Here is a 12,391-nt window from a genome sequence, read left to right as displayed (position 1 = left end):
GAGCCAAAGCCGAGCTTAACAAAGCAACAGGCATGGCCATTCTTCCCAGCCCTCATTTACCCTGGTGAGAAGGGAAAAATTAATTTAAACCCTATCAAAAGTGCAAAAGCCGTTTGCCATTTTGTGCTGCAGAACACAGTGTGAACCAAACACTCCCTTGAACCACCTGCACTTGCCAAGCCCAGCCAAGAGCACAGGAACTTGCAGATTGGAATCCTTTTGTTCAGGCACCAGCAACAGACAAGCGTGATCTAAGATATTTCTCAGGCAGCAGCACTGGGGATATGCTTGGGATGCAAAAAAGAGCTTTTACCCCATTAAACGCTTTCTTCTTTGAACTCCTATTCCTGGATGTATGATGTATAGCAAAACTCTTCATGTCCCAGCAGCTTCTGCTTGTGTCCCAGCCTGGCACAGCCTGGAGCAGCTCTCCACAGGCAGGCACAGCCTGGGCACAGGGGCATGGGGCTCTCCTCCCTCACTGCCTGCCCTTGCCAGGCACAGAGGAACCTGCACTGTGCCTGTGTGGAGTTTGCCAAGGCTCTGGCAGCATGTGGGAGTGGAGAAATTTGTTGAAGCAGAAACCAAGCCCAGGAATAACTCCTGAGCTGTTGCTGACCTGCCTTGGGGATCTGGGAGCCACCTGTCCTCCAGCATCTGCTTCTGCTTGCAGTGCTGATTTACTGCTTTAAAGCCAAATTCACACCACAGTCTATGTGCTTCTAGTTTGCTGTGCTGTGTTTTCTCAGAGCTCCTCCCTTTGCCAGAGTACTCTTTGCACCACACTCAGCCACACAGAAGGTGCCTTAGATTCAGATCAGGTCCCCAGGTAGGAGGGCTCACGTGAAAAACCAGAAAATGATTAACAGAGTTGTTACATTAGTAAGACCATTTCGTGAGGCCATGTCTGTTCCTAACAAAGAGAAATAATGTGCTTTCATACAAAGGTAAATATTGCAATTAAACTGCTCCTATCCTTGCCCGTCCCACTCATTTCACACCAGCCCCACAAGTGCAGAACCACCCAGCTCTCTGCAGCACCAGGGTCATCTCCTTTCTGGATTCAGAGAAGGAATAATAATGTACACTGTGACTTCCCAGCCACCTCCATCTACTTTGACTCTACCTTAAACCACATCAAATGTGACTGAGGCAGTAGTTTTCAAATAATTTTTCTTCCTCTCCTCTCTTCATACTCAAGAATTTTTACATGTAGGAAAAATCAAGTTGAGACAACGTGAATTTTATAGCAAAGACAAAAGATCTAATCAAGTTTCTGTATTTAAGTAGCCTTTGGATTTTCACTATGGCAGACTCTTCAGAGAGATGCCCAAAATCAGCTTAACGCAGCCACAAGAGGGAGTCTGAAATCTGTTACTGCCCAGATGGATTCTGGCTTCGAAACTCTTCAGTGCAAGAGCACACAGAGAGCTTCAAAAGGATTGTACAGTCCTGAATTGAGCAGAACCATTTGAAACCAGGGCATCTCCAACTGCCAGATGTGTTGGAGAGAGACGTTCTCAGAAATGTGCTGTTGAACTACTGCCACGCAAGTCTGCTGCACCAGAAACGCAGTCCCACATTACTGAGATTTGATATTATGCTCAGATTTTACTCTTCCCACCCACAGTCTGAAAGAAGGGAGCAGGTTCTGCCGACTCTGACCCACAGTGGAACACACTACAAAACTGGCTTAACATTCTGTTAATTTAACATGTGATTAGAAACTCTGGCAAAGCTGAGATCCCACAGCACAACAAATAACACTTCTCACAGGGCCAGGGAAATATCTGCGTTGAATCTGTGTCTGCTCTCCATCTGCCAAAAAATTGTCAAGACACATTCTTCAAAAATACTTTTATGGTCTTTACTGAATCTCGACATCCACTTGTTCTAGTTTCCATTACAGCTCCAAAGGGGCATCCAGGTTTGAGTACAGCCACAGGATTTTGAGCAGAAATAGCTGCCTTCAGGCACTGTCCAAAGCACCATGAAAAGCCTCTGGCAACACTTTTCCAGAGATTTGGCCAAGAGATAAAGACAAGAAACAATTATCACAGAGAGGTTAATGAAGGAAATGCTCAGAGTACAGCTGAATTCTACTTGACTTTATCATTTCATTGTCCTCCTCTGCTGATCTCTTTTGTACTTTCACCTGCCCACTCCTGCTTGAAACTGGAGAGGGAATCTAGGCCAGCAGACAGTTAATTCTGACATTTTAAACCATGATCAGTGTATCATTACTGGATCCCACAGCTCTGACCCAAGAGGCTGTATATTCAGCTGTCGAGAAACAGAAAATAATCTTAAACCTTTGAGGCTCAGCATAAATCAAAATCACTTTTTTTTTTTTGCTTACTGTACTGGCCAACTTAAGGGTGGGGTTCCTATCAGGCTGTTGAAAAAACTTGCCCCCCCACTTATGAATGTCTTTCTTTTCAGAAGCAATCTAATAGGAAAAAATACTCTTTAATTGTGATTAGGGGCTGACTACTGGAATGCCCATGCCTGTTAATTCCAAAGCAGATGTTCAGCAGTGCAATATGCTGACAATAGTAAGTTATTAACAGAACATGGTAAGATCTAAAAACTCCTGATCAACTGTTGGAGTGGGTCAGCATAGATCTGATGGGATACATGTTAACATCCCAGAACAATTCATCCTCCCCTCAGCCAAACCTCATTGCACTCACTCAGCTGAATGCAATTAGACCCCAAGCTTGTCCCAATTTCAGTCTCTGCAGAGAAGGGTTCTCTTTCTTCAGCAAGAAAGATGTGGCTGCTCCGAGATGGTGCCAGTGATGGGCAATGAGAAGCTGCAAAGGTGCAGCACCAGCTGACAGATTTAGGCAAGGAGCTGCTAAGACAGCCTGGTATGTACATTAAAATGCAAACACAGCACCTGCCTTGAGTTTCAGTCAAAGCACCCCAGCAGAAAGCAGCAAGTACCCAGAAGCCACACAGTGCACAAGCGGTTTTCAGATAAATGTTACACAATTTTCCCTCTAGCTCCATGGATCAGAAACACATGCTGCAGTTATAGAACCATTACAGCTTAATCCCACCTCAATGAAGGAGATGGTAAATCTTCAGATCCTACCACCAGCAGGCTACTCAAGGAGCAGAGCACAGTTCCACTCTTTGCCACGGCCCAGGTGAGACAATCTCACCCAGAGCAAGTTAAACTGCATATTGCTTTGGAAAAACAAGTTCACTGGATTTTTTCTGACCTTGCTATTGGATGGAGGTGGATGAAAGACTAGATCCAACTCCTAAGAAAAATGTGACTTTCAGATTTTGTAGAATAGATCTATTTTAAAAAGCTCACTAACTTCTCCATCAAAAAGAACATCACAGTGAAAAACTGGGAAGGATTTGCCCCAAACCCTCTAAGTCACAGCCTTGAGACAGAATAGAACCTCCTTTCCTACCCTGCTTAATGGGGCACAAGATCCTTTAGGAGAAATTTCTTCCTGAAAGGTGTTGAAAATTTATTATGATTTTTCCGACAAAGTAGCTCGTGTTCCCCAGTAGAACAGTCCAAAAAGTGGAAGTCCCTAACCAAAGTTCTATGAGCAGCTGGGAAGCACAACAGAGATCTTCATGGCTGAAACAGTATTGCCCCCATACCTAGCAAATGCCAGATTCCACAAACCCCTTGCTCCAAGACAGGTTTTAGGTTAAACCTTTACAGGAGTCTCTTGTAAAGAATGCACAATTATCAGCTGCAAGACTAAGGGAAGACATTAATGACTTGTTTGTTCCCAGAGTTTCCTTGATCCATGAGGCAATGTTCTCAGTAAGTAAATCAAGTCACACACCAGTCTGTGATTGATGGGCCAGCAGTCAAAGACTGGAACTACGTTTGCACACATCCCACACAATCCTGGTAATCATGATCAACCAGCTGACGTTACTGGTGCCCAGAGGGTCCCCAGGGCTGTGTGACTGCAGAGGGCTCTGAGCAAAACAGGGAAATGCATTGTTCTCGTTGCTATGAGTTTAAAGAAGTCTGCTCAGCCATGTAATGGTTTTGGGCTCTTTAATTATTAGTAATAGCCAGCACACACCACACAATTTACATGTGCAAGTGCCACATCTCTGCACTTGAGTCACAGCACAGCTTGCCCACTTCACCAGGACCAGAAAAAGAGCCTGCTGCCAAAGGGAGAGGGCTTCAGTTGCCCTTCTGTGGGTGGGTTTGGCTGTGGTCTGGGTCTAGAGTGATAGACATTCTCAGGCAGAGGACGGTCTGTCTTCACCTTCGTAACCTGGAAAGAAATGCAAAGAAGTGATAGAACTTCTCACAGCATTTAATAGCCAGGTTGAGTCAGAACTTCAAGGAGTAACTACCAAGAACCAAACAATAGTAAGGACATATTGTTCAGCTGATGAGAGCTCCTCAATACTTCTAAGAAAAGGGAAGGGAGGGGTGTTTCATCACAACTACAGAATAGCTCCACGTGAGCATGAGCTTCATTCCTAAAGGAAAAGCCTCTACCAGGAAAAGCAAAAAAGTAAGAATTTCACTGTCTAAGAAAGTCTTTTGGAAAAGCAACCCTGGAAAATGCTGCCAGTCTTGACTTCTACTATCCCACAAACTTCCAGCGCCGAGTTCACGAAACACCATCAGGCCCAGAGGTGCTGGAGACCTGCTCTGGGCAAAAGGCGCACAAAGGGAGGAGAGCAGGGTCTGCCTGCGTGCCCCGAGGGGTCAGAAGTTACCTTGGAGAGGTCTCCCAGGTCGGGCCTGACCCAGCCCAGCTTGTCCAGCACGCAGGAGTCGAAGGCCGCCTGCTGCTTGCGGCAGCGGCGCAGCTCCTGCTGCCCGGTGTAGTCGATGCACGTCCAGTAGGCGGTGAAGGGCTCGGCGCAGTGCGTCTGGATTCTCCTGGGGACACCACAGCACAAACCCCTCAGCACCAGCACTCAGGCTCCTCTCACCCCAACCTCAGCTCGGGATCAAGCGGGTCTCGCAGCTTCAGGAACAGCTAAACCTTCACTCAAGGCAGTATGTGGTACAGGTACCTGTGAAATTTCCATTGCTGCAGCTACAATTAATGACAGCAATGGCTGGTATGTGGAGAGATTTTTGTTGGGTGCATGTTCAAAGCTCCTCCACAGCACGTGGTGAACACCACAATGGGACATCTTTGTTTTGCCAAGTAATTTAGTTACGTTATATGGTGCTCTAATGCTTCTAAATAATTTTGTGTCTGAAGCTCAAAAAGCCATGCTTAGAGCAGAGGTTTCAGCTGCTGCGCTGGAGGTGGATATGCCTTGAGGTAATTAGATTAGGCTCTGTACAAACAGTACTGGCATGTGCCTTGGAGCTACGTGTTTGGTCAGAAGAGGCAGGTGGTGCACCTGCTCAAGCTTTCTCAGTGGTTCACCTGTGAGACAGGGAGGACAGACAATGCAACACTCAGGTTGGTTTCTGGAGTTCATCACACAGCTGCAAGGTGCAGCAGCCTCACACCACTGCCCTGAGTTCCCAATAAAAACCCAGGCTGCCTGCTCTGGAACAAAGGCACAAGAGCTTCAAGTGACTGGATAAATCCATCTATAAATGAGCAAGACAAAACACATGGCCTCTATTCCCAGGAGTTAAAGTTTAAGAAGAAGGTATAAAAGTTTTGCAGGCGTTGATGGCGGCAGCATTTTTAATTAGAATAAAGGAATTACAGAATAGTTTGCGTTAGCAGGAACCTTAAAGTTCATCTCATTCCACTCCCTGCCATGGGCAGGAGACACCTTCCAATATGCCAGGCCGCTCCAAACTCCATCCAACCTGGCCTTGGACACTCCTAGGGATGGGGAAGCCACCGCTTCTCTGGGGCATCCTGTACCAGGGCCTCACCACCCTCACAGGGCAAGATTCCTTCCAAACACCCAATCTAAACCTGCCCTCTGTCAGTGTGAAGCCACCCCCCCTTGTTCTGTCACATCATATACCCTTGTCACAAGTCCCTCTCCAGCTCTCCTGTAGCCCCTGCTGGTACTGAAAGTCGCACTAAGGTCACCCCGGAGCCTTCTCTTCCCCAGCCGAACAGCTCTCCCAACCTGTCCCCACAGCAGAGGCGCTCCGCTGGAAGGAGTGACCGCCAGCGCTCGAGTGACACTGCCGGGCACGGCCCCGCAGCACCGTCACCTCCAGGCCCGGGGGGCTGCGGCGGCGTCTCCCGGCCGGGGCCCGCTCACCTGAAGAAGTCGATGGCGCACTGGTTCACCTGCCGGCCCTCCCTCAGGCACTTGCGCGGGTCCTTCTCCTCCCAGCGGCACAGCATGAACTCCTTGTTGGGCCGGTCGCACTGCGAGCCGTAGTGGTGCGCCGCGGCCTTCAGCACGGCCGAGCTCACCGCCACCTGCGGCGGGGCACAGCGGCCGTGAGGGCGGGCGGGGAAGACAGGGCAGGGCGGGGAAGGTCCCGCCGGCCCTCACGCACTCACCTCCTGCACATCGAGCTCCTCGAGCGGGGGCACCCGCAGCACCCCGGGCATGGCGGCTCTCCTTGAGCGCCCTCAGCGCCCGCCCCGCACCGCGCACGCGCGGCCGCGGGGAGGCGGGACCAGGGCGGGGCGGGGCCAGGGCGGGGCCGTTGCCCCGGTGACCGGGACGCGCCATCGGGGCCGCCATGGAGCTGGTGGGGGATCGGTACCTGGGGGGAGTCATGCGCGGCAGGTGGGGCCGGGCACAACGGGGGACACGGGGGCACCGGGAAGGGGAACAGGGGGTGCCGGGGGCGGGTGGAAGCGGGGGGTGCGGGAAGGGGCGGGGGGGAGCACGGGGAGACGGAGGGCACAGAGGGGTGCGCAGGGGACACGTGGGAGGCCAAGGGGGTACTGGGAGGGCAGGGGAGTCGCGGGCATTGCAGATGGGCCATGGGGACAAGGCGGGGGTCGCGGAGGGCTGGTGGGACCCGGGGGCGCGGGGTTGCCACCGTCCACCCTCGCCATCTCTTCCAGGATGGAAGGATTCGGCTATTACACGCTGCCGATGGGCACCGAGTACCGGGGCTCGCTGTGGGACGGGATGTTCCACGGGCAGGGCGAGCTGCGGCGCCCCACAGGCGGCGCGTACCAGGCGCTCTGGGACCGCGGGCTGCCCACGCAGGTACGGCCGGGGGGCTGCACCCCCAGGGGCCTCCGCTGGCAGAGGCCTGGGCTGAAACACGCGGATTTCCGAGCCAGGGCGGTGTTTGACCCCTCGGGGTGGGTGGGGGGAGGCTGCTGGCACCGCAGACGGGGTTCCCGACCAAAGGCGAGCGGAGCCGCGCTGGCCCTGCTGCGGCTCTGCCGGTGCGACCTGGCCTTGGTTCCGTCCATCCATCATGTTTATTAACTCTGCACTCAAACGTGTTTTGCAGGGGAAATACACTTTTACAGATGGTCTCGAATACGAGCAGGAAAAATGGCTTTACTGCGACGGCTACGACAGAAGATTCTATACAGAAATCTGCTCTGGCTTTAAACCACCAGGTACTAAATTGCATTTGCGATCCTGAGAGTCTGGAAGGAATTAAACTAACAACTTTGCTTAAGAAAGATTAATTCAGCTACATGAGTAACATGGAGCAGAAATGCTCTGGCTAATTTCATACAAGCCTGAGATGCTGCCAGGAGAATGTGGACAGCACCTTCCACCAGCACAGCCTGGGGTGCAGCTCTGCACCCACAGCAGTCTCCTGGGGCAGGACAGGCCTTCATCATCTGCAGCTTTTGACATCCTGATTAACCCTTTCATACCATTCACCCTCACTGCCTCAGCAGGGTGCTTTTGATATAGAGAAGTTGAGCAAAAGCAATTGGTTTGCATCCAGGACACCAAATGAAGCTTCAAGCATTTGCCCCACGTAGCTTTTTAGAAGATGCCAGAACAGATGTTTGTGTTCAGTTTATGTTTTTGCTAAAGAGTTTTATAATGTTATTTATTTTAGTCAAAAGGTGGGTTTGTAAAGGAAAAAAGTGAGTAAAATCTGTAATTTAATACACACAATACATAGAATATTTTAGTGGTGACATGGAGTTCTGTGAAGCCAGCGATTCTCTCCTGGCCCCTTTTTGGATTTTAGGGTTGGACTTGTAATGTTAACTTGGTGGGCTGAATCACAGGGCTGTGAATGAGGAAATCAAAGTGATTGTTTTTTATCACACAATCTTTGTGTGCGCATTTTTCCATTTTCGTTTTCCCCATCTGCAAAATTGATGAAATGTTTTACAAAATTTATTGTGAGGTAACTCTGTTATTTTTATGGCAAACACCATGGAGATGTATGTTAGTGATCTTGATCAAAGGCATAAATTTAAAAAAAAAAATCAAACCTTGTTTTTCCCCTTCAGGCATTGCTCAGCTTACAAATCTGGATCCTCCCAAAATAATCCCAAAAGGTTGTTATGACTGTGGTGATGGATTCTATAACCCCAAAACCAGAATAGTTGTTGACTACAAACGCAAGTTTCTGAGAAATGCAGGTATGATTTAACTTCTTCTGCAAGGTAAACTAAGAAGGGTTTATTGTATCTTCTAGGCTGCCTGATTAAAGCCAAAATATAAACAACTCCATGACCTGCTTCTATTATCACTGGGCTAAAATATCTTCAACTTATTTATTTTATCAGTGATTTATGTATCCCCAGAGCTGGACAAATCATATTTTGCAAAATTACAATGAAGTATTCCCAAGCATATATGAATAAATATGTTTTATTACCATTTGGTATGTTAATCTCAGAAAAATCTTCAGTCTCTCCTGTTATGATCTCAAGCAAGGGAGTGGTTGTGAGGGGCACATCACTGATCCTGAAAGCTGAAAAGCTCCATGTTGTCAAGCAGCAAAGTGCCTAAGCATCTGCTTATCTCTACGTGCTGGAATAGTCCAGTTTATTAAAATGAGTCTGGGTCTTACCTTCCTGAAAGGAAACCTTCACCTTGGAGAGCTGGGTTGGGAGCAGAGTCTGGCAAATACATGGAAAGGTCCTCAAAATGATAAACCTCGGGGAATATTAGTTCTTACCAAGTCAAAAGAGAAACTTTTCAAATTAAAAGCCACAGAAGACCCCCAAACAGTTGACAGTGGGATAACTAAAAAAATGTAATCTGACCTGTAAAAAACCCTACTGTGTGTTCTGGCTATTTAATCTTTTCAGTGCAGAGGGTTTTAAAATGAAACTGATTTCTGAAAACAGCCACCCACCCTGCTTTTTCTTTTTTTTAATTCAAATGTCCAAATTGCAAAACCTCCTTTTTCTGAAAAACAGAACATTTCATTTTCAGTGTGCTACAGTTTAACAGTTTTGTTGCTTGGAAACTCCATTTTCCAGCAAATTTACTATTTGTTGTAAAAAAACTCTGCTCCGCTCTACTTTGGAGAGCTTTTGTGAGTGTGCACTGTGATATTGGAGGAGGGAAGTGGGGAGGGGTTAAATGAATTGGAGATACCATCTGCTATAAAATATACCCTGTGATACATGGCCTGTTTTATAAACGTTGAATAAAAACTGATCTAGATTATTACAAATGGCATTGATCCAAAACACTGGAATGCAGTGGGCCTACTGATGAGGAAGATAAGCAACATGCTTTCCAAAAACACAGGAACCTCCACAGATTAGTACAGGAGGGAACGCCTTGGAATTCAATTTATTGTTTTTTAATCTGTTCTTTGAACTCATTGTCCTTGATGACATTTATCTCAAGCCCTACAAATTATACCAATCAATACGGGCCCGGCGGCGGGCGCAGCGTGCGGCCTCCAGGGCGCTGGAGATGGCCTTGGTGTGGCCCTTCCAGCCAGGCCTGCACACAAAGTTCAGGTTGTTGATGTGAGGGTGAAGAAGGAATGTGTCATGTAGGCCAGACCCTTCCTCTCAAGAACACGAACACAATTGAAAAGCCCGGCACTTGTTCAACATCAGAGGAACTCCGGCCGCCCCAGGAGAGATGATTCAGGGCACAAGGCCACTGAAGCAAAGAGAAGAAAAAAAACTGAAAAAAAAAAAACCAGCTGTAAGCAGAAGAAACTGAGGAAGAGGCTGAGATGACAGGGAACAGATCCAGAATTACTCCATTATAGGTTGGGCAGGAAAGAGCAGGAAAACCTCCAGGCTTCCAGCCAAGTCTTGAAAGCATCAAAAGCAGATGGTAGGAAGCATTCAGGAAGTTCTTACAACAGCTTGACAGGTTTACCAAAATGACACTATCTTCCTCAGCCCTGGCAGCAGGCTTCAGAATGCTCCAGGGCTCACCTTTCACCCCGGCCCCGTTCTGAAGCAGTGGCTGATTGTTTCTGGGCTGTTTGTGGAAGAGAGCGAGGCATCCCTGAGCCTGGCACGGCCAGGTGCAGCTCCAGAGCAGGGCAGAGCAGCCCCCTTGGAACCCCCTGAGCTTGCTGGCAGCACTGCTCCGTGGAGATGAGAGGATGTGGAGCCCCAGGGAGGCTCCTGAGGAGCCTGGCCAGCCCTGCACTCCTCAGCTCCGAGCTCTGATCCTCATTTGCTCGCGGAGCTCTCGCTGCTGGAGCAGCAAAGGCCCCTCGTGAAAACATCAGCGGGCCCAGGGAATGAAATGACAGCAGCAGCTTTGTTATAGTTTTTATCTAGCAAACTCTTCCAAATTCTCATTACAGCCTCGCAGTTATTACTCCGTCCCTAAACCTCTGTTTCCTTGGGGATGCTCAAATTTCTCCTGGTTCTCCATGTGTTCTTCAAGCTTTTCTTTTTGCCAGTATTGCGAAGTACACAGAACTGAGCACATAAATAAGAATGGGAAGGCTCATTTGTAAGAAGATACCTTGTTTATTTTTAATAGATACCGGGACCAGGCTCCTGTTTCATCAGGAGTATTGCTTTTTTTTTTTTTTCCCCTCAGAAATAGGACTCCTGGCACCTTTGTAACAGAGTTTGGTCAATAGAAAGATCGGAAGATTTCCCAGTTTTTCAGTGAAAAGTAGAAACTACAAGACATTATTTTTAATGCAAAGCAGAGAGGTACAAGAAGAGCTGTGACAGTCAGATTTTAGGCCCTCTGAATATCAGAAAAGCCCATAACTTTCAAAGAGAAAATACCATCAAAACCAGGGAATTTTTTATACTGAGATGGAAAAGATCTCAGCAGATTGCCTGGGTCACCTGTCTTGATGAAAAGCAAAGATATTTTTGATGAAAATTGCCTTGTTTCTCCTGTGGTTTCGCAGGGATGGGTTAAATAATATAAAACATGCTTTTCCTCATTCTAATATGAGAATATTTATTCTACTATTTTCATATTTCTTCTTCAGGTTTAATTAGCATGGTCCATAGGGGAGCTTCCTGTAGTGCAGTCAGTATTACCTGAAATACATTTGTACCTCTTCCTATAAATCAAGAGCAGAAAGACACAAAATCTGCCTTTTCACTCAGAGCTCAGGCAGGGAACTGAATTAAGAGCAGGATTAGGCCTAGAAGGCCAGGACAAGTGTCTTATTAAGAGGGGTTTTGGTGTTGCTGCAGTCCCAAGGCAGCCCGCAATCAGCATTTCTGCAAGGCTGAAAGTCTCGTGAAAAGCAGCAGGAAAAATCCTGCTGCTTCAGGAATCATTATGAGCTGAAAAGGTCAAGATTCAAGAACAGTATTTTCGTGTAGTTTAGAGAAGTCTGGGGTTAGAATGTCTGAGGTTGTGAGGCTGGCCCAACTCCCCAGGCAAGGGAGCAAAGCCATTCTAATTCTAAGCCTTATTAATCACAGACTTACAGTTTCCTCATGTTGTTACCTTGGGATGGAGATCTCATGCTTGGTCTGAAAGAGCTGAGAAGCAGAAATATTTTGGACAGTTGGCAATGATGTGTTCAACCATTTCAGGTTTATCCAAGTACACAAATCCATGAGAGAAATGTCTACATTTGGCCTTTTTTCCCCTCACAACTCAGCTCTGACTTGCACAAGTGCTTTTTGGGAAATGTAGACTTTGACTTGTCTGAAAAATGCAGTTGAGAAACAGCCATAACCACTCAATAATCGCTCAGGGTAATATTTCTATACCTACCCTCATGTACCCCAAATACATGCAGATGTTTGCGTGCTCTTTCTCAGAAACTACTGGAGAATTGGGTGTGGGATGAGGACCTGGCAATTTTTCAGGCCTGGAGTATTTCTGGAAAAAAGACAGCAAATTTAACTTCGAGTCAACTGCAGTGCAGGAAAAAAGATTGACTGCACTGAGGGATCGTGCACGGAGCTTTATTCCCTGCTCTTCTTTGAAATTGCCCGTTCTGCTGATGGAGGGAGGGGATGAACAGCCTGATTCCAGGCTAGTTCCCGTGTCATTGCCTAAGAATGTACGAGTTGTTTTGGCAGATGCCCTGAGCGAGGAGAGGAAAGCCCCAGCAATGCACATACAGAGGGAATATGGTATTTTT

General features: G+C 47.7%; 2 protein-coding genes across 2 annotated transcripts in view; one reads left to right on the top strand and one right to left on the bottom strand.

The window, feature by feature from the left end:
* Positions 1-4,025: 4,025 nt before the first annotated feature.
* Positions 4,026-6,567, bottom strand: NDUFA8 (NADH:ubiquinone oxidoreductase subunit A8). Its single transcript, XM_059865156.1, has 4 exons — positions 6,450-6,567; positions 6,202-6,365; positions 4,726-4,891; positions 4,026-4,271 (listed from the first exon to the last, which is right to left on the bottom strand). The coding sequence occupies exons 1-4, from the start codon at positions 6,498-6,500 to the stop codon at positions 4,134-4,136; spliced, it is 519 nt and encodes a 172-aa protein (XP_059721139.1). The 5' UTR covers positions 6,501-6,567; the 3' UTR covers positions 4,026-4,133.
* Positions 6,568-6,600: 33 nt separating this feature from the next.
* The window catches only part of MORN5 (MORN repeat containing 5), a 14,664-nt gene continuing 8,873 nt past the window's right edge, over positions 6,601-12,391 (top strand). The window contains exons 1-4 of the mRNA XM_059865140.1: positions 6,601-6,681; positions 6,966-7,113; positions 7,367-7,478; positions 8,340-8,471. Coding sequence (XP_059721123.1) covers positions 6,635-6,681; positions 6,966-7,113; positions 7,367-7,478; positions 8,340-8,471 — 439 coding nt within the window. The 5' untranslated portion in view covers positions 6,601-6,634. The remainder of the gene's footprint in view (positions 6,682-6,965; positions 7,114-7,366; positions 7,479-8,339; positions 8,472-12,391) is intronic.

Source organism: Haemorhous mexicanus, chromosome 21 (genome assembly GCF_027477595.1).
Source record: "Haemorhous mexicanus isolate bHaeMex1 chromosome 21, bHaeMex1.pri, whole genome shotgun sequence".
Classification (NCBI taxonomy): Eukaryota; Metazoa; Chordata; class Aves; order Passeriformes; family Fringillidae; genus Haemorhous; species Haemorhous mexicanus.
Note: the sequence above shows the minus strand (reverse complement) of the source record. Positions and strands in the feature narration are given on the sequence as shown.